We start from the raw sequence: 22659 nt of genomic DNA, 5'->3' as shown, positions 1-22659 counted from the left end.
AAAGAAATCAACAAATGACAAAACTGATGAGGATGTAGAAAAAAGTTACCCTGGTCCACTGTTGGTGGGAATGTAAACTGGTGCATGCCACCATGAAAGACCGTATGGAGATATCTTAACAAATCTGATTACAGACCTACCATTTGATCCAGCCATCCCACTCCTTGGAATTTACCCAAACCAAAAGAAATTAGCATATGCAAGAGTTATCTATAACCCTATGTTCATTGCAGCACAATTCACAATAGCTGAGATCTGGGAACAATCCAGATATCAATTAATTGTTGACTTAATAAAAAAAATTATGGTATATACACACTATGGCATACTACTCAGTTATGAAAAAAAAAAAAAAGAAAAAGAAACCCTGTCTTTTGCAACAAGATAGATGAAACTGGAAACCATTATACTTAGTAAAATAAATGAGTCCCCGAAAGACAGATATCATATGTTTTCCCTGATCTGAGGTAGCTAATAGAGTACCTAAAATGTAATGTATTGGAGTTAGATACACATTTTGAGATTTGATGATTGTTTAGAGCCCTTGTCTCTTCCATTGAGGAACAGTAATTTATTTTTTTTCTTCATACTATTCGCTGACTTGTTGAACTCTTACTTAGTGTAGGGTTAACTATACAATCAATAAGTAAACTGAAAACAGATTCTGTTAAAGTTAAGTGGGAATGTGAGAGGGAAGAGGAGAAAGGGTTGGAGTGTGTATGGCAGGGAGGGTATCGGAGAAAGTGTCACTTACATTAGTTAGTCTGTATATATGAAATATATCAAACTGATATTAAATAAAATTTTAAAAGTAAATATTTAAAATTCAAAATATTTATAACAATAACAAGGAGAATTTTAAAGGTGTTTATATATATATATATATGTGTGTGTGTTTAATTTATGACATTACAATATAAATGTACATATATATAATTTGTAATATAAATATATAGAGAGCAACATTTTGAAATTTTTATAATGTATTTGTCATCAGAAAAGAATAGCTCAGATTTCTGTAATAATCCAGTTTCTGATCATTACAAGAATGAAGAGTAAGCCACCAAGTTGTAGCTCATAATCTTTGTTTCTCTGTGTCTCCAAGTCTACCAAGCTCTAATGGTAGCCTGAAGTTCCCTGCACTAGAATTGGCACAAATCAGGTTATTATTTATTGAGGTGGTAATAAATTTGAATCAACATGAAAAATAGAGAAATGTATTCATTTCAATATATTGACAGTTGTGTGTACAAATGGTAAATTTAGTAGAAGCAGGAATAAGGTTACAAGGAGACGTAGCAGATATTAATAAAAATAGCCCTAAATACACATTTAAATACAGAAAATTTGTGCTCTCTTAAATCAAAGAAAGCTTATGCCATTGAATTCAGTAGTTTTAAAACCAAGATAAAACTGTCTCGATCCAATGCATGGAAATTTTAAAGAGAATGACAATTTTGATTCTCGAAATATAAAGAAGCTATAAAAAAGTGTCCTTGAAAGTGTAAAAGAATGTAATGTTCTAAAATTATTTGATAGGCCATAAAGATGGAGGTTGCTAAGACAACTTGAACATTATTTAGTGCATTCATGATATGAAAATATAAGTGCCCAAAAGAATCATCATACCTTGGCAGTGCTAAGATTGCTTTCCATGTGGATATTGACATACTCAGATGAAATTAATTAAATGAAAGACAAAATAAAAAATAGAAACCTGATGCACATGGAAGTTAAAACTTTGCCTTGCCCTTAGTAACAATGTGTATTTTAATGTGAGCCATAATTAAAAAATAAATATGTGGATGAATATTTGGTGAAAAAACAGTCCGGAATAAACTGGAAAAATTACAGTATGATACAGACTTGCAGTTTGGAAAATTTCCACAATCAGAAAATAATTTACAGTTCCAGGAGCATCTAGAAACATTAAGAATGTATCCTATGTTGATGACCATGATGGTGCTGGCACTGCAATGTACTCAAATCCTATACACATGACAGTTGCTTGGACAACTTCCAGCATTTAGAGTGAGTTGATGACCACACAATTATAAATCAAACCATGGTACCCATCATTTCCCTGTTTTAGGAATGTCACAAATTGGGTTATTCATTACACATGCAGGTGATAGTAGTAAATGACAAAATAAATATGCATTCCATGGAAGGCATTTAATTTTGATTATATGGTGTATAAATTAGTAATTTGGCAGAAAGAGTCATAATCATATAGAGATGGGCTAATAATTGGATGGTAGAGTAGGGAGGGAGCTTACTGCTCTAGCCCAGAAGAAGATAGTTTTAAAAAAAGTGGAAATAGAGTAGTCTCAGGGAAGAGTTAGGGAAAAAATGACAGAGGAAATTCTACTGACATGAGAGGGACATGGTGGACCCACATGGAGGGTCTTTTTTTTTTTATATAGTATCCTGTAAATATTCCCAACAGTCTTTTTTAGATTTCTAATCTGTTCTTGTGTTTGGTTTGACCGTATACTTTCCTGTACTTTCTCTACTAAGTCTGGTATTCTCTCCTCTGTCTCACTGATTCTATTTCTAAGGCTCTCCACTGCATTTTTTATTGTATTGAATTCTTCATTTCATTTTGATTTCTTTTTAATATCTGTTTCATGTTCTGTTGAATTCTTCATTTCATCTTGATTCCTCCTGATAATTTTTACTTCATGGGAGAGATTTTCTTTCATGTCCTTCATGGATTTCAGTAGTTTGTGCATTTGCTTTTGATTACTTCTATGTAATCTTATGAGCAAATTTTTGAGTTCTATTTCTTGCATTTCTTCTCTCATCATCTTCATGACCTAGTATTGAAATGTCATGTTCTTTTGGGAGCATGATGTTTTCCTTATTCTTGCTTCTTGGATTCTTGCATTTGTGGAAATACTTTTTTTTTTCCTAGCAGTTTTTATCATTGTATTATGACTGTAGATAAATGGACTTTCTGCTTTTAGTGAATCTCTAGAGGCTTGTAGTGGGTGTGGCCAGAGAGCTCCGTTAAGTTTTCAAGGGTAAAGAGTATGCCTAAGGTGACACACCCAGGTTTGGCATGGTAAATCTCTTTTAATCAGAAGGGAGTTATATTCTGTTCAGCTGAGTTCTTCTCTTCAATGGAGACCAGTGCCTGAGTACTAAATCAAGTGGGTATAATATTCACTATGTCCCAAGGACCACATGAGGATCTGTGCTCTCAATGTGGTTCTTCTGTCCTTAGTGAGAATTAACAGTAAATCTACTCTTCAAACACCTGTTTAGCTGGGAGCCTAGGAAACAGTGCTCAGGCAAGTAATATTGTGAAAAATTAGTTCTAAGTAATATGAAAGATAACCCAGACAAAACAGCGGTCCAGCAAATCATTCAACCTCACTGAAACTACCAGCAGCTATATCATTCATTTTCTATTAAATCTGTTTATAATAAGATTTTTTTTGATGAACACTTGTAAGAAGCTGTGGGGACTTAAACAGGGATGAAGAGCTATTTCTTATGGGTAGTAATGGAGGTGGAATGGATTAGCTGCACAGCTATTATCTAGATGGGAAATAAAAGAGCTACTGCAGCTAGATGCATCATAGCATTTGTAGCCCTGTTATCATGGGATAGCCAAGCAACCTAGGAAAAGTGTTCCTCCTGAGGGTATCCTGAGGAACTAACTGAATGTAAATCAGATTTATATAAATCCAGAAAGGACTTTGTAAATCGGAAGGAATAAAAACACACATTTTCAATAAAAATCAGGGCCACCTGCAGGAGCAGGGAATAATGCAACAAAAAGGTTATAAAAATATGTTAAATTAATACAAAAGTGTACTACAGGGGCCAGCACTGTGTCACATCAGGTTAATGCCCTGACCTGAAGTGCTGGCATCCCATATGGGTGCTGGTTCGAGACCCAGCTGCTCCACTTCCAATCTAGCTCTCTGCTATGGCCTGAGAAATAGTAGAAGGCCCAAGTGCTTGGATCCCTGCACCTACATGGGAGATCTTGAGGAAGCTCCTGGTTTTGGATCAGCACAGTCCTGGCTATTGTGGCCAATTGGGTAGTGAACCATTGGATGGAAAATTCTCTCTGTTTCTGCTCTTTCTGTGTAACTCTGACTTTCAAATAAATAAATCTTTAAAAAAAAATACTACACCTATGCTCCTGCTTCTCTATTGCAATGGGTACCACATGGATAGACTTCATTCCATGTTCTTGTCTCAAGGCAATTAGGAACAGAATGAAAAAGCATAGAAAAGTGGCATCATGAATGAAAAAGGAATTATGCACTCAGTAATACAGAAAAATTCAGATGAGTGTTGCAACTTATAGGGTCTGAGGTTGTCCCTTTAAAGAATGAGGGTAATGTGTGCGACAACATCTACTTGCATATTCAAATAGACCTTGGGTAGTGGAGTCTAATCCAGATGTGCACACAGATTAGTTGAAATTTCTCATGGGTATATAGGTTGCCACAAACTCATTCCCTTGTGTTGCACACAACACTTACTATCCAGGGCCGGGGTACACTATGATGGCTGGAACATGTGTCACTTGATATGCCTATGGTCACATCACTGGTTTGCACTACAATAATGTGGGGAAAGAATCCTGGATGGCCAAAAAAGGAGCTATAAAACAAATAACTTTGTAATTGATGAAGATGGTATTCCAAATAACTGTTGAAATAACTGTTACTCAACTTTTAAATATTTATTAACAAAATTTACACAAGACAGCACAGTTCAGTTCATATACTTGATCCCACTCACAATAGTGAGAAACCAAAAGTTCAGGTTGAATAAGAGAAAAATTTCTGAAGAATGGTTAACCACTCTCTGTCACAACTCATCATGAAAACTGCCCAATACTCACTAAGGTGTGATTCTACCAAAGAATTCTTCCAAACAAATTATATTTCAGGGACTTCTCTCTGTAATCTTGCTCTGTTTTGTGGAAGTTTGCCTAATAATGCTGGTATTTCACATTACAATACAGTCATAGGATTTTTTTCTTTCTGTGAGTTGTCAGGTAACCATTGAGAGGTGATGTATGGTACATGACTTTTCTATGCATGTATGTTTTCTCATTTCGGAGTCTCTTCATGTGAATTGATTGATGGCAGAAAAATTTTTTCACATTCATTAAATTCCATTCATAAGCTTTCTCCCCCATGTGAATTCTGATGTTTTATGAGGTGCTACTTATGGATAAAGGCTTTTCCATATGCATTATATCCAAAGTGTTTTCCCCCATATGAATTAGATGATGTGCAATGAGGGCTGAATTATGGGAAAAAGCTTTCCAAGTCATTATGTCCAAAAGGTTTCTCTTCATGTGAATTTTCTGATGCATTCTGAGATGTGACTTATTGCCAAGGGCTCTTCCACAGTCATTGCATTCATGAAGTTTCTCCCCAGTGTGAATTCTCTGGTGTGATATGAGCTATGATTTATAACATATGATTTAAAAAGGCTTTTCCACACCCATTAGATTCATAAGGCTTCTGCCCTGTGTGAATTGTTTTGATGTGAGTATAACTTATAGAAAAAGGCCTTTCCACAGTCATTACATTTATAAGATTATTTTCCTGTGTGAATCCTCTGATGCATTTGGAGTTGGAACTTAAGTTTTTCCATAGTCATTACACTCATGAGGTTTCAATACTGTGTTCATTCTCTGGTGCATTATGAGGTTTGACTTTTGTCCAAAGGCTTTTCCAGTCATTACATTCATAAGGTTTCTGCCCTGTGTGAATTCTGATTCATGAAGAAGGTTGACTTATGGCTAAATGCTTTCCACAGTTATCACAATCATGAGTTCTCTACCCTGTGTGAATTCTCTGCTGTGATATGAGGTTAGTAATTTGTCCAAAGGCTTTTCCACAGTCATTACATTTATTAGGTTTCTGCCCTGTGTGAATTCGCTGATGTCTCCCGAGGCCTGGCTTGTTTCCAAAGGCTTTTCCACAGTCATTACATTTATGAGGTTTCTCCCCTGTGTGAATTCGCTGGTGTATGATGAGGTGTAACTTTCTTCCAAAGGCTTTTCTACAGTCATTACATTAATGAGGTTTCTCTCCTGTGTGAATTTGCCGATGTATGAGTAGGCTTGCCTTTTGTCCAAAGGCTTTTCCACAGTCATTACATTTATGAGGTTTCTCCCCTGTGTAAATTTGCTGATGTATGGTGAGGTTTGACTTGTATCCAAAGGCTTTTCCACAGTCATTACATTTATGAGGTTTCTCCCCTGTGTGAATTCGCTGGTGTATGATGAGGGCTGACTTTTGTCCAAAGGCTTTTCCACAGTCATTACATTTATGAGGTTTCTCCCCTGTGTGAATTTGCCAATGTATGAGTAGGTTTGCCTTTTGTCCAAAGGCTTTTCCACAGTCATTACATTTCTGAGGTTTTTCCCCTGTGTGAATTCGCTGATGTCTGCTGAGGCCTGGCTTGTTTCCAAAGGCTTTTCCACAGTCATTACATTTATGAGGTTTCTCCCCTGTGTGAATTTGCTGGTGCATGATGAGGTACGACTTTCTTCCAAAGGCTTTTCCACAGTCATTACATTTATGAGGTTTTTCCCCTGTGTGAATTTGCTGGTGCATGAGGAGGGCTGACTTGTGTCTAAAGGCTTTTCCACAGTCATTACATTTATGAGATTTCTCCCCTGTGTGAATTTGTTGGTGTATGATGAGGTTTGACTTTCTTCCAAAGGCTTTTCCACAGTCATTACATTTATGAGGTTTCTCCCCTGTGTGAATTCGCTGGTGTATGAGGAGGGCTGACTTGTGTCTAAAGGCTTTTCCACAGTCATTACATTTCTGAGGTTTTTCCCCTGTGTGAATTCGCTGATGTCTGCTGAGGCCTGGCTTGTTTCCAAAGGCTTTTCCACAGTCATTACATTTATGAGGTTTCTCCCCTGTGTGAATTTGCTGGTGCATGATGAGGTTTGACTTTCTTCCAAAGGCTTTTCCACAGTCATTACATTTATGAGGTTTTTCCCCTGTGTGAATTTGCTGGTGCATGAGGAGGGCTGACTTGTGTCTAAAGGCTTTTCCACAGTCATTACATTTATGAGGTTTCTCCCCTGTGTGAATTCGCTGGTGTATGATGAGGTACGACTTTCTTCCAAAGGCTTTTCCACAGTCATTACATTTATGAGGTTTTTCCCCTGTGTGAATTTGCTGATGTTTGCTGAGGCCTGACTTGTGTCTAAAGGCTTTTCCACAGTCATTACATTTATGAGGTTTCTCCCCTGTGTGAATTTGTTGGTGTATGATGAGGTGTGACTTTATTCCAAAGGCTTTTCCACAGTCATTACATTTATGAGGTTTCTCCCCTGTGTGAATTTGCTGGTGCATGATGAGGTTTGACTTTCTTCCAAAGGCTTTTCCACAGTCATTACATTTATGAGGTTTCTCCCCTGTGTGAATTAGCTGATGTTTCCTGAGGTTTGCCTTGTGTCCAAAGGCTTTTCCACAGTCATTACATTTATGAGGTTTCTCCCCTGTGTGAATTTGCTGGTGCATGATGAGGTTTGACTTTCTTCCAAAGGCTTTTCCACAGTCATTACATTTATGAGGTCTCTCCCCTGTGTGAATTCGCTGGTGTATGATGAGGTTTGACTTTATTCCAAAGGCTTTTCCACAGTCATTACATTTATGAGGTTTCTCCCCTGTGTGAATTCGCTGATGTCTGCTGAGGCCTGGCTTGTTTCCAAAGGCTTTTCCACAGTCATTACATTTATGAGGTTTTTCCCCTGTGTGAATTTGCTGATGTCTGCTGAGGCCTGACTTGTGTCTAAAGGCTTTTCCACAGTCATTACATTTATGAGGTTTCTCCCCTGTGTGAATTTGTTGGTGTACTATGAGGTCTGACTTCCACAGAAAGCCCTTTCCACAATGAAGGCATTTATAAAGTTTCTCTCCTGTGTGAATTCGCTGATGGTTTATGAGGTATGACTTTTGTGTAAAGGCTTTTCTACAGTCACTACATTCATGAGGTTTCTCCCCTGTGTGAAGTTGCTGATGTTTTCTTAGGACTAAATTTTGTCTAAAGACTTTTCCACAGTCATGACATTCAGATCGTGAATTAAAACTGAGTGATTTGCCACAAGGTTTACATGTGTAAACTTTTTTCCTTGTATTTAGTCTCTGGTTTATTGCAGGATGTGACTGGTGAATGACAGGTTCAACATACATAATGTACTTATAAAATTTCTTTCTTGTGTGAGTTTGTTGATGCATATTGAGGCTAGAATTTTCATGGATAGCTCTTTCTATTTGAGTTGCTTTTCCAAAAGTGACAGTTGATTTATTACAGTTTTCTGCCATATGAATCCTCTCAGATTTACAGAACATCTTTCTTATGAAGACTTTTGCTTGTCCAGTGGGTTCAAATGGCTGCTTCATGATATGAATATTGTCATGCTGACTAAGAGGCTCACAGAACTGCAGAGATTTTCCAAGTATCTTAGTGTTATCAAATTTTTCTCCAGCCTGTAGTTGATCAGGGCCACTGGGGGGAAATACAGTGTGACATTTACTGCATTCCTCAGGCTTCAATCCTGTATTTGTTCCCTTTTTAATAATCAGTGTTGGAATATGGCTTGAATTTAAACTAAGAGTTTTTCTTAATTCAATTCTCTTGAGAGCTGATGTCTTGTTATTTTTCATAAAATCCTGATTCAGATTTGTGTCCTGACTTTCCTGGTTGATCCTACGCAGGTCATCCCTTTTCATAACCGCTGAAATGAGAAAAAAGCAATCATGTCACTGAATCACATGTAACTGTTTCTCCTGGCATACTCATGTAAAGGGAATGAAGTTACTTCTAATCCAAGTGGCATAAGATTTTCACAAAATCAGTATGAAGTACTTATTTGTATCCATTATATGGTTAATCTCCTTAATACATTAATATACCATGAGGTTTCCCAATGTTCAAACATGATCCTTTTTACTATGGGAATTTGTCAAGGATGGTAGAATGACATTTGTGCTATGACGTGTGGGATGCCTGCATCTCAAAACAGTGTCAGTTTGAGCCCTGGCTACTCTGCTTTCAGTACAGCTCTCTGCCTATGTAAACTGGAAGGAAGCAGATAATGGTTCATGTGCCTGGAAACCTATGAGAAACCAGGGAAGACTAGAGGGATTCTAGAGTTTTGGCTTCAGACTAGTTAGACTTAAGTGTTGCAGGCATTTGGGAAGTGAGCTAATAGAGGACCTCTTTCTCTCTCTCTCTTCTCTCACTATCACTCTGCCTTTCACAAAGATGAAATAACTATAAAATATTTTAAAGAATGGGCAAATATTTAATAAAAATATTCACCCACTACCTACCAACCATTTTTTCCCTGTCCTTTTTCTCCAGTTTATTTCTATAAAAATTTTGTGCTTTTTGCTTCTCTGATATCTCAACCATAAACATGAAAAAGTTTTACTGATCATTTACTTGCAGGTGGAGAAGAGTGAAATGTGCCTGTACTTTAAGCAGGACAACATTTAAGGAGTAGAATTTGAATCTATGATTGTCTCATGCTCAGTCTTCCTAGGTAAACATCAGTTGTGGGATTTTTCAAATGAAAAACTACTTTGTCTCTACTCTATGACAGCTTCCCCAAATTCCTAAGGACACCCAACACCTTCAGCTTCTCAGAAGTACAACAGGTACAGAAAATTCCCAATATACCACTTTAGTTAAACACTCCCAATCAGTTTGAAGAATTTGTTTCTGCAAACCAGGATGTGCTCATCTTCTTTGAAAAGTGTTTTCTAGCTCATTCTGAAATCATCAGTGCTGGTTACCTCCTCTCAATTCTTTCTAGAAGCATTCCTGTGTGATAATTTGAATTTCTGGAGGCTTTTGATCAGTTGCCTCCTATTTTCACTGAAAGCTTCATTTCCTATGCTTTTCTTATCTTTTTGTTTGCTTATTTTTCAATGATACTGAAAAATAAGAGAGAAATCATACTTCAAACTCCACCCTTAAAGAAATCTGAGCTACTCAACATAAACCCATGAGGCTACTTGACCTTGGGTCTCAAAATCTCATTACTTTCTTGGTGAGTCTAGGATCACTTATTTTCATGTTTTATATAAGTTCATGCTTAGTTTATGATTTCTTTTTTTTTTTTTCAAAGATTTACTTTATTTATTTGAAAGCTAGAATTATAGAGAGAGAGACAGAGAGAAGTCTTCCATCTGCTGGTTCACTCCCCATATGGGCACAACAACCAATGCTGGGCCAAAATGAAGTTAGGAGCCAGGAGTGTCTTTCTTGTCTCCCACATGGGTACAGGGGGCCAAAGACTTGGGCCAACCTCTGCTCTTTTCTCAGGTGCATTAGCAGAGAGCTGGATTAGAAGAGGATTAGCTGGGACTTGAACTGGCACCAATATGCAATGCTAGTGTTGCAGGCTAGAGCTTTAACACACTGCACCACAATGTCATTCCTAGCTTCATAATTTCTGATGTCACAGCACAGAGGCTTACTCATGACCATCTTTTATTTTTAAAGATTTATTTATTTATTTGAAAGTCAGAGTTACACAGAGAGAGGAGAGGCAAAGAGAGAGTCAGGTCTTGATCCAATGGTTCACTCCCCAATTGGCCACAACGGCCAGAACTGTGCTGATCTGAAGCCAGGAGCCAGGAGCTGCTTCTGGGTCTCCCTCAGGTGCAGGGATCCAAGGACTTGGACCATCTTCTACTGCTTTCCCAGGCCATAGCTGAGAGCTGGATTGAAAGTGGAGCAACTGGGTCCCGAACTGGTGCCCATATGGGACGCTGCTGCTTCAGGCTAGGGTGTTAATTCACTGCACCACAGTGCCAGCCACATGACCACCTTTTAGCATTTACTTATTTACTTACTTGAGAATCAGAGAGACAGAATGAGAGATAAAGACAGACTGAAACAGAGGTTTGCCAACTGTAAGCTCACCCCTCAAATGTTTCCAACAGACTATAATTTTCTTATTTATTTGAGAGGCACAGAGGAAAAAAAAAGAGACTAAGAAAGAGAGAGTTCACATTTCTTGATTCAGTCCTGAGCCTGGGCAAAATCATGAGTAGGAACTCAATCTGAGCAATGAGTTAGAAATAAGTTTCCGGGGGCTGGTGCTGTTGTATAGCAGGTAAAGCCACCACCTGCAGTGCCAACATCACTATGGGCACCAGTTTAAGTCCTAGCTGATCCGCTTCTGATCCAGCACTCTGCTATGGTCTGGGAAAGCAGTAGAAGATGACCCAAGTCCTTGGACCCCTGTACCCATATGGGGGACCTGGAAGAAGCTCCTGGCTCCTAGCTTCAGATCAGTATAGCTCCAGCCATGACAGCCAATTGGGAAGTGAACCAGTGGATGGAAGACCTCTCTTTCTCTCTCTGCCTCCCCTTCTTCTCTCTCTCTGACTTTCAAATAAATAAATAAATCTTAAAAAAAAAAAACAGGCTGGTGTGGTGGCTCAATAGGCTAATCCTCTGCCTGCAGCGCCGGCACACCAGGTTCTAGTCCCAGTCAGGGTGCCGGATTTTGTCCCGGTTGCCCCTCTTCCAGGCCAGCTCTCTGCTGTGGCCTGGGAGTGCAGTGGAGGATGGCCCAAGTGCTTGGGCCCTGCACCCACATGGGAGACCAGGAGAAGCACCTGGCTCCTGGCTTTGGATCAGTGTGGTGTGCCAGCCACAGCACAATGCCCATGGTGGCCATTGGAGGGTGAACCAACTACAAAAGGAAGACCTTTCTCTCTGTCTCTCTTTCTCACTGTCCACTCTGCCTGTCAAAAAAAAAAAAAAAAAAAACACAGAAAAATTAATCTTAAAAAAAAATAAGTTTCTATATGTTGCCTAATTAACTAGAACTGAAGGAACTAATAAATGCATGAAGGAAAAGGTATGAAAGTGTAGAGGAGGACAAGTTAGAATTGGGGGAATGTATCAAACCTAGATAAAAGCCTTAGTAACAGCAGAAAATGACTAGATTTTTTTTTTTTAATCAAAGAACATCTTCACTAAGAACAAAAGTTAGAAAGATACTGGTATCTCTAAATGCCTGTGTCTGATGCACAAAACCAGCCTTCATCAGGAGTAAGGCTTGAGAAAAATTCATGGAAAGAACACCAGTCAACATCTGCATACTCTCTGCCTTGGCCTCCCTGTCTGTTATGTGCAGACTGACCTGAAAGGGTCTGATTCAAGCATTCGTCCACCATCCATGGCTCTTCTCCCCGCTCCAACTTGAAGATCAAGTCAGGTTTGGTAATGCAGTGCCCTATTAATGGAAACAAAGTAACACTTTGTAAAATCACTATCTTGGGTTATTTAAAGGACTACAGCTTGGTTCAGGAGCTATGCAACAAATGTTCCAATTTGAATCTTTTGTTAGATGGTAGATAGTCAGATTATTCATGGACTCAAATTCTAATCCTGCCCAATATTAAACAGCATAAAGTGTTCCCTTATTTGTCAAATAGCAAGAAAATGTTATCACTGGGCATGTGATGGGTGTCACTCACCCAACGAGAACAGGCTGCTGTAGGTCTCCAGCATCACATCTCTGTACAGGATTTTCTGAGCATTGTTCATTTTCTGCCATTCATCCCATGTAAAGTACACAGCGAGGTCTTCAAATGCTGTCATCACCTATAATAATACACTTTCAGTCAACATGTTAACTCTGTCACAAAATAAACACTGACAGTTGTGTATTGATATGAAGGAAAAAAGGAAGGATATGGTTTCACATTAGACTTGTAGAGTGTTTAGAACGCCACACAGAGCATTCAAGAGTCAAACCAATGATCTACAGGCTGTGAGAAATGCCCAAGCTGGAGGGAAACAGGAGGTTCAAATCAAAAAGGCCATATCATTCAAGGGGAATTGCACAGCAGGCTAGAAGAGGGGCAATACTGACTCTTGACTGGGCAATGTTAAGGAGAAGTATGTAGAAGCATTGAGAAAAAAAGGCAAGAAACCATCGGTGAAACTATGATGGGAATGAACAGAAAACAATTTCCAGGAAAACACCATGCATATCATTTCCAATATGTCAGAGAAAAAATATATTAAAAGACAGGGCAGACATTTAGCTTAGTGTTGTTTATGATGCCACCTCAGAGTGTCTATGATTTCCAATGCCAGCTGTAGTTTCTAGCTCCCAGATAATGCAAACCTGGGGAAGCAATGGTGATGTCACCAATGAAGGAGGGCTAGATTCCATTCCTCAATCCTGGCTTCAGTCCTGCCCCACCTCTGTTTGGTATGGTTATCTAGGAAGTGAATTAATGTGTGAAAGCTCTCTATCTCTCAGTCCATCAACTTCTTTCTCTATCAAGCTAATAAATATTTTGAAGTAAGAGAGAAAATACAAGTAAGACAAAGAATACAAATTAGCTTTTGCCCTTGTCTATGATTATTCTACTGATAAACAATTGAAATAACATTATACATAATTAAAGTGAAAGCAATGGAATTATTTGCCCAAAAAGAGAACCTGGGAATGTCTGCAGTACAATCTGCATTTGTGACTCAATGACAAAAATGTTTAGAGATTTGTTTCAGAACAAGCAATAGTCACCAGAACTGTAATCCAGCAGGCTAAGCCTCCACCATCAATGCTGGCATCCCATATAAACAGAGGACTTGACTCCTTGCTGCTCCACTTCCAATCTAGTTCCCTGCTAATCATTTGAAAGAGCAGTGAAAATGGCCTGAGTATTTGGACCCTTCCACCAATGTGGGAGACCCATGGAGTCCCAGGCTCCTGGCTTTGGCCTGGCCCAGTCCCGGGCATTGTGGGCATTTGGGGAATAAAAAGTAGATAGAAGATATATCCTTTTGTCTCCCTGTCTCTCCCAATCTCTGCAAGTCCACCTTGCAAATAAATAATCTTTTTTTTTGGAAATACTGGAACATACGTTTATTTTTGTAAGGAACTCCCATACTAATGTCCCCCCCATAATGTCACTCCCACCCGCAACCCTCCCCTTTCCCACTCCCTCTCCCCTTCCATTCACATCAAGATTCATTTTCAATTCTCTTTATATACAGAAGATCAGTTGAGCATACATTAAGTAAAGATTTCAACAGTTTGCTCCCACACAGAAACATAAAGTGAAAAATACTGTTTGAGTACTAGTTATAGCATTAAATCTCAATGTACAGCACACTAAGGACAAAGATCCTACATGAGGAGTAAGTGCACAGTGACTCCTGTTGTTGACTTAACAAATTGACACTCTTGTTTATGGCCTCAGTAATCACCCTAGGCTCTTGTCATGAGCTGCCAAGGCTATGGAAGCCCCCTGAGTTCACCGACTCTGATAATTTTTAGACAAGGCCGTGGTCATAGTGGAAGTTCTCTCCTCCCTTCAGAGAAAGGTACTTCCTTCTTTGATGACCCATTCTTTCCACTGGATCTCACTCGCGGAGATCTTTCATTTAGTTTTTTTTTTTTTTTCCCCCAGAGTGTCTTGGCTTTCCATGCCTGAAATACTCTCATGGGCTTTTCAGCCACATCCAAATGCCTTAAGGGCTGATTATGAGGCCAGAGTGCTGTTTAGGACATCTGCCATTCTATGGGTCTGCTGTGTATCTCACTTCCCATGTTGGATCGTTCTCTCCCTTTTTGATTCTATCAGCTAGTATTTGCAAACACTATTCTTGTTTATGTGATCCCCTTGATTCTTAGTCCTATCATTATGATCAATTGTGAACAGAAATTGATCACTGGGACTAGTGAGATGGCATTGGTACATGCCACCTTGATGGGATTGAATTGGAATCCCCTGGTATGTTTCTAACTCTACCATTTGAGGTAAGTCAGCTTGAGCATGTCCCGAATTGCACATCTCTTCCCTCTCTTATTCCCACTCTTATATTTAACAGTGATCACTTTTCAGTTAAGTTTCAGCACTTAAGAAGAATTATGTATTGATTACAGTATTCAACCAAAAGTATTAAGTAGAACAAACAAAAAAAATACTAAGAGGGATAACATATTAAGTTGCTCATCAACAGTCAGGGTGAGGGCTGATCAAGTCACCGTTTCTCATAGTGTTCATTTCACTTTAACAGGTTTCCTTTTTGGTGCTCAGTTAGTTGTCACCTATCAAGGAGAACAAGTGGTATTTGTCCCTTTGGGATTGGCTTATTTCACTCAGCATAATGTTTTCCAAATTCCTAACAGGGATCACTTTTCAGTTAAAATTTAAACACCTAAGAATAATTGTGTGTTAATTACAGAGTTCAACCAATGGTACTAGAACAAAAAAAAATACTAAAATGGATAAAGTATTACATTGTGATCTTAAAAAAATAAATGAACCTCCAGTAGATTCTTTTCTTCACACATTCCTTATCCTATTCCAGAATCCCATTCAGCTTCTCAAAGGTATTAAGAACTCCATTACTCTAATAATTTGAAAACAAACTTAACTGATTTGTGTTCCAGCACTAGGTAACTCTTCCTCTTGCAAAATGCTAAGTGTTTATTTCATAGGTAGCACTAAAATACTGTTCAGTACATCATCTATGTGTACACTGTTTCAGACATGACTCCAAAAATGTAGCATATTGTGCTTAGTTTCAACTCAATTCATGTAACAAATATGTATTTTGCTATAGCAACAGAAAGAGAAGATACCAAATTGCATTATTATACATGACAATAATGTTTCATAATCATGCCAAATTCATAATTCATTTCTGTATATTCTGTGAGAACAAATTTTATGTTTATTTTTCTATTTTAAAATTTTTTAAAGATTTATTTATTTATTTGAAAGAGTTACACAAAGAGAGGAGCAGCAGAGAGAGAGAGGTCGTCCATCTGCTGGTTCAGTCCCCAATTGGCTGCAATGGCTGGAGTTGCACCAATCTGAATCCAGGAACCAGGAGCTTCTTCTGGGTCTCCCACATGGGTGATGGGGCCCAAGGACCTGGGCCATCTTCCACTGCTTTCCCAGGCCATAGTAGAGAGCTGGAGCAGAAGTGGAGCAGCCAGGACTCAAACCGGTGTCTATATGGGATGTCGATGCTTCAGACAAGGGCATTAACCCACTGAGCCACAGAGCCAGCCCCATATTTTCCATTTTAATTAACTAGTATACTGGGACTGGCATTGTTGCTAGCAGGTAAAGCCACTGCCTTCAGTGCTGGCATCCCATATTGGTGCCAGTTCAAGTCCCAGTGGCTTCACTTCCAATCAAGCTCTCTGCTATGGCCTGGGATTTCAGTAGAAGATGGCCCAAGTCCTTGGGCCCCTGAACCCATGTGGGAGACCCAGAAGAAGCTCTTCAGTTCTAGATTTGGATCAGTGTAACTCCGGCCATTGTGGCAAACTGCGGAGTGAACCAGCAGATGGAAGACTCTCTCTCTTTCTCCCTCTGCCTCTCTGTAACTCTGACTTTCAAATACATAAAAAATACTTAAAAAAATAAATAAATAAACTAGCATTAAACACCTAAAATGAGTACTGACAAGCTGGGGAATAATTAAAAAAAAAAAAAACACTTACAGGTGATATATTAATTTTCTTTCCTCTTAGAAACATGTGGAGGACCCAGAATCATACCTGGGAGAGAAGGTGAATGGAAGGAGTTCAAAGAAAACTCTGGAGGCCAACACTGTGGCATAAGGGGTAAAGCTGCTGCCTGCAGTGCCAGCATTCCATATGGGTTCTGGTTCAAGTCCTGCCTGCTCAACATACAATCTAGCTTTGTGCTATGTCCTGAGAAAGCAGTGGAACATGGTCCAAGTCCTTGGGCCACTGCACCTGCATGGGAGACCCAGAAGCTCTTGGGTCTTGGCTTTGGATCGGCTGAGCTCCAGCCTCTCAGTAATTTGGAGGGTGAGCCAGCAGATAGAAGACTTTCTCTCTCTGCAACCCATTCAATAAATAAATGAAATCTTAAATAAAAAAAAAAAAACCTCTGGTTTCCTTCTGCACTGAACAGTGGGAAAAAAAGGATATAATAGATGAATAAAGAATAATAAACATCAGCTTCACTGTGGAGGAATAATCCTGTAAAAATAGAAATACATAGGAAAATGCACCCACCTATATTAAGTAGCAGAGATTAAACAGAAGTTATCATTGGTTTAATGAAAGCATTATCTACAAATTTTGTAAAATAATAATGTAAAAGTAAAAAGAAAGGTTGAGTGTTCAAATGAATAAGGTTATCAAAGATAAACATTATGTTGTTATTAAAGTTTATACTAAAGAAAGTTAACAAATACACATAATGTATATTTAATGCAGTGCACTTTACCAGTAATGATTCCAAGTAGCACCTTTCCCTGTATTCATCCCTTCACAAAACCCTGGATTGGGGCTGGCACTGTGGCCTAGCGGGTAAAACTGCCACCTGCAGATTGGCATCCCACATAGGCACTGGTTTGATTCCCAGCTGCCCCACTTCTGGTCCAGCTATATGCTATGGCCTGGGAAAGCAGTAGAAGATGGCCCAAGTCCTTGGGCCCCTGCACCCATGTGGAAGACCCAGAAGAAGCTCCTGGATCCTGGCTTTGGATTGGCACAACTCTGGCCATTGCAGCCAACTGGGGAGTGAACCAGAAGATGGAAGAGCTCTTTCTCTCTCTCTGCCTCTCCCTCTGTGTGTAACTCTTTCAAATAAATAAATAAATCTTTTTTAAAAAGACCCTGAACTTCACCATTTCAATTGATTTACCCCATGAGATACCAGTAAATGTGATAGAAATAGACAATTTGTTAAAATATTTATTTATATGAAAGAGTTACACAAAGAGAGAAGGAGAGGCAGAGAAGAGAGAGAGAGAGAGAGAGAGAGAGAGAGAGAGAAGGAGGGAGAAACAGAGGTCTTCAAACTGCAGGTTCACTCCCCAGATGGCTGCAATGGCTGGAGCTGTGTAGATCCAAAGATATGAACCAGGAGCTTCTTTCAGGTCTCCCACAAGGGAGCAGGGGCCAAAGGACTTGGGCCATCTTCTACTGTTTTCCCAGGCTGTAGCAAAGAGCTGGATCAGAAGTGGAGCAGCCGAGTCATGAACTGACACCCATATGAGATGCTGGCACTGCAGGTGGTGTTTTTACCTGCTATGTCACAGAACCAGCCCCAGAAATAGACAATTGGTAAAGTATTTGCCTTCTCAGATTTTCTTTTTCTGACAGTTATCTTCTGAAAAACCCTGGGGCCTGCCTGTTGAAGAGATAGTAGTAGGGTGGTGCCATGGCTCACTAGGCTAATCCTCCACCCGCGGCACTGGTACTCCGGGTGACAGTCCCAGTTGGGGTGCCGGTTCTGACCCAGTTGCTCCTATTCCAGTCCAGCTCTTGACTGTGGCCTGGGAAGGCAGTGGAGGATGGCCCAAGTTCTTGGGCCCTGCACCCACATGGGAGACCAGGAGGAAGTGCCTGTCTCCTAGCTTTGGATCAGCACAGCAGGCTGGCCATAGCAGCCATTTTGGGGGTGAACCAGTGGAAGGAAGACATTTCTCTCTGTCTCTCTCTCTCACTAACTCTACCTGTCAAAAAAAGAAAAAAAAGAGATAATATGTAGCCAAGATTCACCACAAACCCCAGACACTTAAGTGAAGCCTCAATCAGTTCCCCAAATGGCTAAACTCTCATTTCTACTCCTGGACTGATCATAGAAACTGCCCAGCTGAGTACAGCCCATAACACAGAGTCAGAACTGCAAATCAAATGGCTATTTGTTAAGCCATTGTGTTTTCTGGTTTGTCCTACATCAAATGCTGATATGTATCAGTAAGTATGGCAGAAAGTTGAATTACATGCAAACTACAATGCATACAACTTCAAAATTTCATTTGGAAGTTCCCATAAAACAGGGCCAGCATTGTCACATAGCAAGTAATCCTGCCGTCTGCAATACAAGCATCCCATATGAACACTGGTTCATGTTCTGGCTGTTCTGCTTTTGATCCAGCTTCCTGCTGATGGCCTAAGAAAAGCAATAGAAGATGATCCAAATACTTGGGCAAATGCTACCAATGTGGGAGATCCAGATGAAAATCTTGGTTCCTGGCCTCATTCTTTCCTGGCCCTGCTCAATGCAGCCATCTGTGATGTGAACAAGCAGAAGAAAGATCTCTCTGGGTCTCTCCTCTATATACAATATTTTCAAATAATCTTTTTTAAAAAAACTTAGAAAAATGCTCCTATAAACACAATATTTGCCTATCAATTAGACCTTAGAAAAGCTGCTGATACAAAAAAAAAAAAAAAAAAAAAAAAGTCCTGGGATTCATAAAAATAAATTATCTGGAGACCTTAAGGTGGTTCTTCACATTTCGGCTTATATATGGTCATTGTGTTCTTTTAGTTTATATTTTAAGAAGCTTATTATCATATGAAATCTAATTTAATATAATTTTACTATCTCAGAAGGCAGGATAAATGTTCACAGTAATTTTCTGTAGGTGCATGTATACTGCATATTGTTGAAGATGAAATTACTGAAAGGGGTAAAATGTTTATGATATCTTTTGGTTTTTTTAAAAGATGTATTTATTTATGTGAAAGTCAAATTTACTCAGAGAGAGAGAGAGAGAGAGAGAGATCTTCCATCTGATGGCTCACTCTGAAAATGGCTGTAATGGCCAGAGCTTCACCAACCAAAGCCAGGACCCAGGAGCTTCTTCCAAGTCTCCCACATGGGTGCAGGGACCCAAGGACTTGAGCCATCTTCTACTGCTTTCCCAGGCCATAGCAGAGAGCCGGATCAGAAGTGGAGCAGCTGAGTCTTGAACCTGTGCCAATATGTGATGTGGGCACTTCAGGCCAGGGAATTAACCTGCTGTGCCACAGCACCAGCCTCATGATATGCTTTTTGAAGTCATACACTCCAAACATAGCATTAGTAGAAAAAGGGAAGACATACTCTTGAAAGTTTTCTAAAGCAGTACTATTTGAACTGGTGACAATTTCTGAAATGGATCTGAAAAATAAATGTTTTTTAATTAAGTGTGGCAAGATAGAGAACATTAGGCAGAAGTTAAGGTGCTGGGTATTTACAAATCATGTGACACTACACAAAGCACTTTTCTCCTGAAATACAATTTATTTCATCTTTTTTACAGAGATCCTGGCAAAACTTCCTTGAGCTACCAGGAAGGACTATTAGAATACAGGGGGCAGGAGTCCTCCAAGATGGTGGAATAGGGAGGGAGCACACTGATAGCCCAGGAAAAGATAGTTTAATAAAAGTGGAGATACTGTAGTTTCAGGGAAGAGTTAGGGGGAAAAAACTGCAGAAGAAACTCTTCCAGAAATAGTGGGACATGGTGGACCTACATGGAGGGCACGACCCCAGCTGCTGAGTCTACACACCAGTACTGGAAAGGGAGGTGAGGCAAAACCTCAGTAGCCCAAGACACTGGCAGGGAAGTCGCAGGAAGAGCCTAGAGGGAATGAGGCTTGAAGCCCTGGGGGAAAGTCCACCAGGCTAACTAAGAGAGAAATAAAATCAATAAAATAAAATAAAATAAAATAAAATAAAATAAAATAAAATAAAATAAAATAAAATAAAAGGAACCAGTATGAACATGATTCTCTCTCTCCACTCACCTTACAAAGGTGAGCAAGACAAAGAGCAGGCACCATTTTGGACATATGTAAGAGCTGTGTCACCTCAGGGCTGCACCCGCCCTCAGCCAAGTAGAAAAACTTGACTCTGGTGGGAGAAATAAAAGGAGGTTAGGACCTAGTGATGTGTGGGAGCTTATGAACTGTGACTGTGAAAAAAAAAAAAAACTGAGGGTATGTGAGAGAACTCATGGAGTGCCTGAGATGTGAGTACTCCTGGGAGACGCCGCAAACTTGGTAACCTTGGCAACCTGGTGGAAGACTTCAGGGGAATTTGAGCTTTCACTGAGGACTGCACAGATCCTTTGTGTGGTCCTTGGGACAGAGCAGATGAATATTATACCCACAGGGGCCAGAGCTCAGACACTGACTGCCTTCAATTCCACTCAGCTGTGTGGAATTACTTCCCTTCTTAATAAAAAAAAATAAAATAAAAAAAAAACACAGAAAGAGAAAAAATTTAATATGCCTAACCAGAGTGTGTCACCCTTAACCCTGAAGAATCAAACAGCACTCTCTGGCCACACCCATCACAAGCCTCTAAGGATCCATCAAAAGCAGAACAGAAAGTCCACTTAATCGAGTCATAGTATAACAAGAAAAACCTCAACAGCAAAAAAAAAAAAAAAAAAGAAGAAGAAGAAGAAGAAAACCAAACCAAAGAATAATTCCATAATGTCAAGCAACAAATGCAGAAACTGAGGAAACAAGAACAAAGAAGACATTATGATGCCCCCAAATGAACAGGACACCCCAAGCCAAGATTATAAAGGTGATGAGATAGAAGAAATGCAACATATCAATTTTCAAAAATATATGATAAGAACACTTAGAAGTTCTCAAAAACAAATTCTTGAACTACGGAAATCCTTACTGGACAGGGTAGAAATTCTCTCTCATGAAAATGAAATCTTAAGGAAAAATCTAATTGAATGAAGCAATTAGTAGAACATGAAATTGTGATAGTGAAGAGAAATCAAAATGAAATGAAGAATTCAATAGATCAAATGCCAAACACATTAGAGAGCCTTACAAACAGAATCAGTGAAGCAGAAGAGAGAATACCGGACTTAGAAGACAGAGCACAGGAAAACATACAGTCAAACCAAAGAAAAGAAGAGGAAATTAGAAATCTAAAAAATATTGTTGGGAATCTACAGGATACTATTAAAAAACCCAACATTCAGGTTCTAGGAGTTCCTGAAGGCCTGGAGAAAGAGAAAGGCCTTTTTAGTGAGATACTAGCAGAAATCTTCCTGAATTTGAAGAAGGACAGAAACATCCTAGTACAGGAAGCTCATAGAACCCCTAATAAACATGACCAAAAGAGATTCTTGACATGACACGTTGTAATCAAACTCACTACAGTGAAACATAAAGAAAAGATCCCAAAATGTGCAAGAGAGAAACGTCAGATTACTCTCAGAGGATCTCCAATTAGACTCACAGCTGACTTCTCATCAGAAACCCTACAGGTTAGAAGGGAATGGCAAGATATAGCCCAGGTACTAAGAGAGAAAAACTGCCATCCCAGAATATTATCTCCTGCAAAGCTACCATTTGTGAATGAAGGTGAAATAAAGACCTTTCATAGCAAACAGACATTGAAAGAATTTGTCACTACTCGTCTAGCCCTGCAGAAATGCTTAAAGATGTCTTACACACAGAAACACAGAAACACGGCCATAAATATGAAAAAAGGTGAAGGAAGAAAATCTCCCAGTAAAAGATCACAGGAAGTTCAAAGCATATATTAGAAATATCTTTGGGAAAATGGCAGGGCAAAGCTACTACTTATCAATAGTCACATTGAATATTAATGGACTCAAATATCCAGTTAAAAGACACAGACTGGCTGAATAGGAGCACATAAACAAGTCTAGTACCTGCTAACACTAACCGATAGAATAAATAAAGGGGAGAGTGATCCAACATGGGAAGTGAGATACTCAGCAGACTCATAGAATGGCAGATGTCCTAAAGAGCACTCTGGCCTCAGAAACAGCCCTAAAGGCATTCAGATCTGGCTGAAAAGCCCATGAGAGTATTTCAGGCATGGAAAGCCAAGACACTCT

The 22659-nt window shown here is 39.3% G+C and overlaps 1 protein-coding gene across 2 annotated transcripts in view; it reads right to left on the bottom strand.

Annotated features, from left to right (window-relative positions):
* Positions 1-4693: 4693 nt before the first annotated feature.
* The window catches only part of LOC127486178 (zinc finger protein 585A-like), a 47412-nt gene continuing 29446 nt past the window's right edge, over positions 4694-22659 (bottom strand). The window contains exons 1-4 of one of the 2 annotated variants that reach the window (XM_070068652.1): positions 20567-21001; positions 12510-12636; positions 12173-12265; positions 4694-8743 (exon numbers count right to left, since the gene is read on the bottom strand). In XM_070068652.1, the coding sequence (XP_069924753.1) occupies positions 6060-8743; positions 12173-12265; positions 12510-12636; positions 20567-20611 (2949 nt within the window). In that variant the 5' untranslated portion in view covers positions 20612-21001 and the 3' untranslated portion in view covers positions 4694-6059. Of the gene's footprint in view, positions 8744-12172; positions 12266-12509; positions 12637-20566; positions 21002-22659 lie in introns of those variants that run through there. The other variant, XM_070068653.1, reaches the window with a different exon arrangement.

This window comes from Oryctolagus cuniculus, chromosome 2 (genome assembly GCF_964237555.1).
Source record: "Oryctolagus cuniculus chromosome 2, mOryCun1.1, whole genome shotgun sequence".
Classification (NCBI taxonomy): Eukaryota; Metazoa; Chordata; class Mammalia; order Lagomorpha; family Leporidae; genus Oryctolagus; species Oryctolagus cuniculus.
The sequence above is the reverse complement of the archived record's forward strand: the minus strand, read 5'-3'. Positions and strand labels throughout refer to the sequence as shown.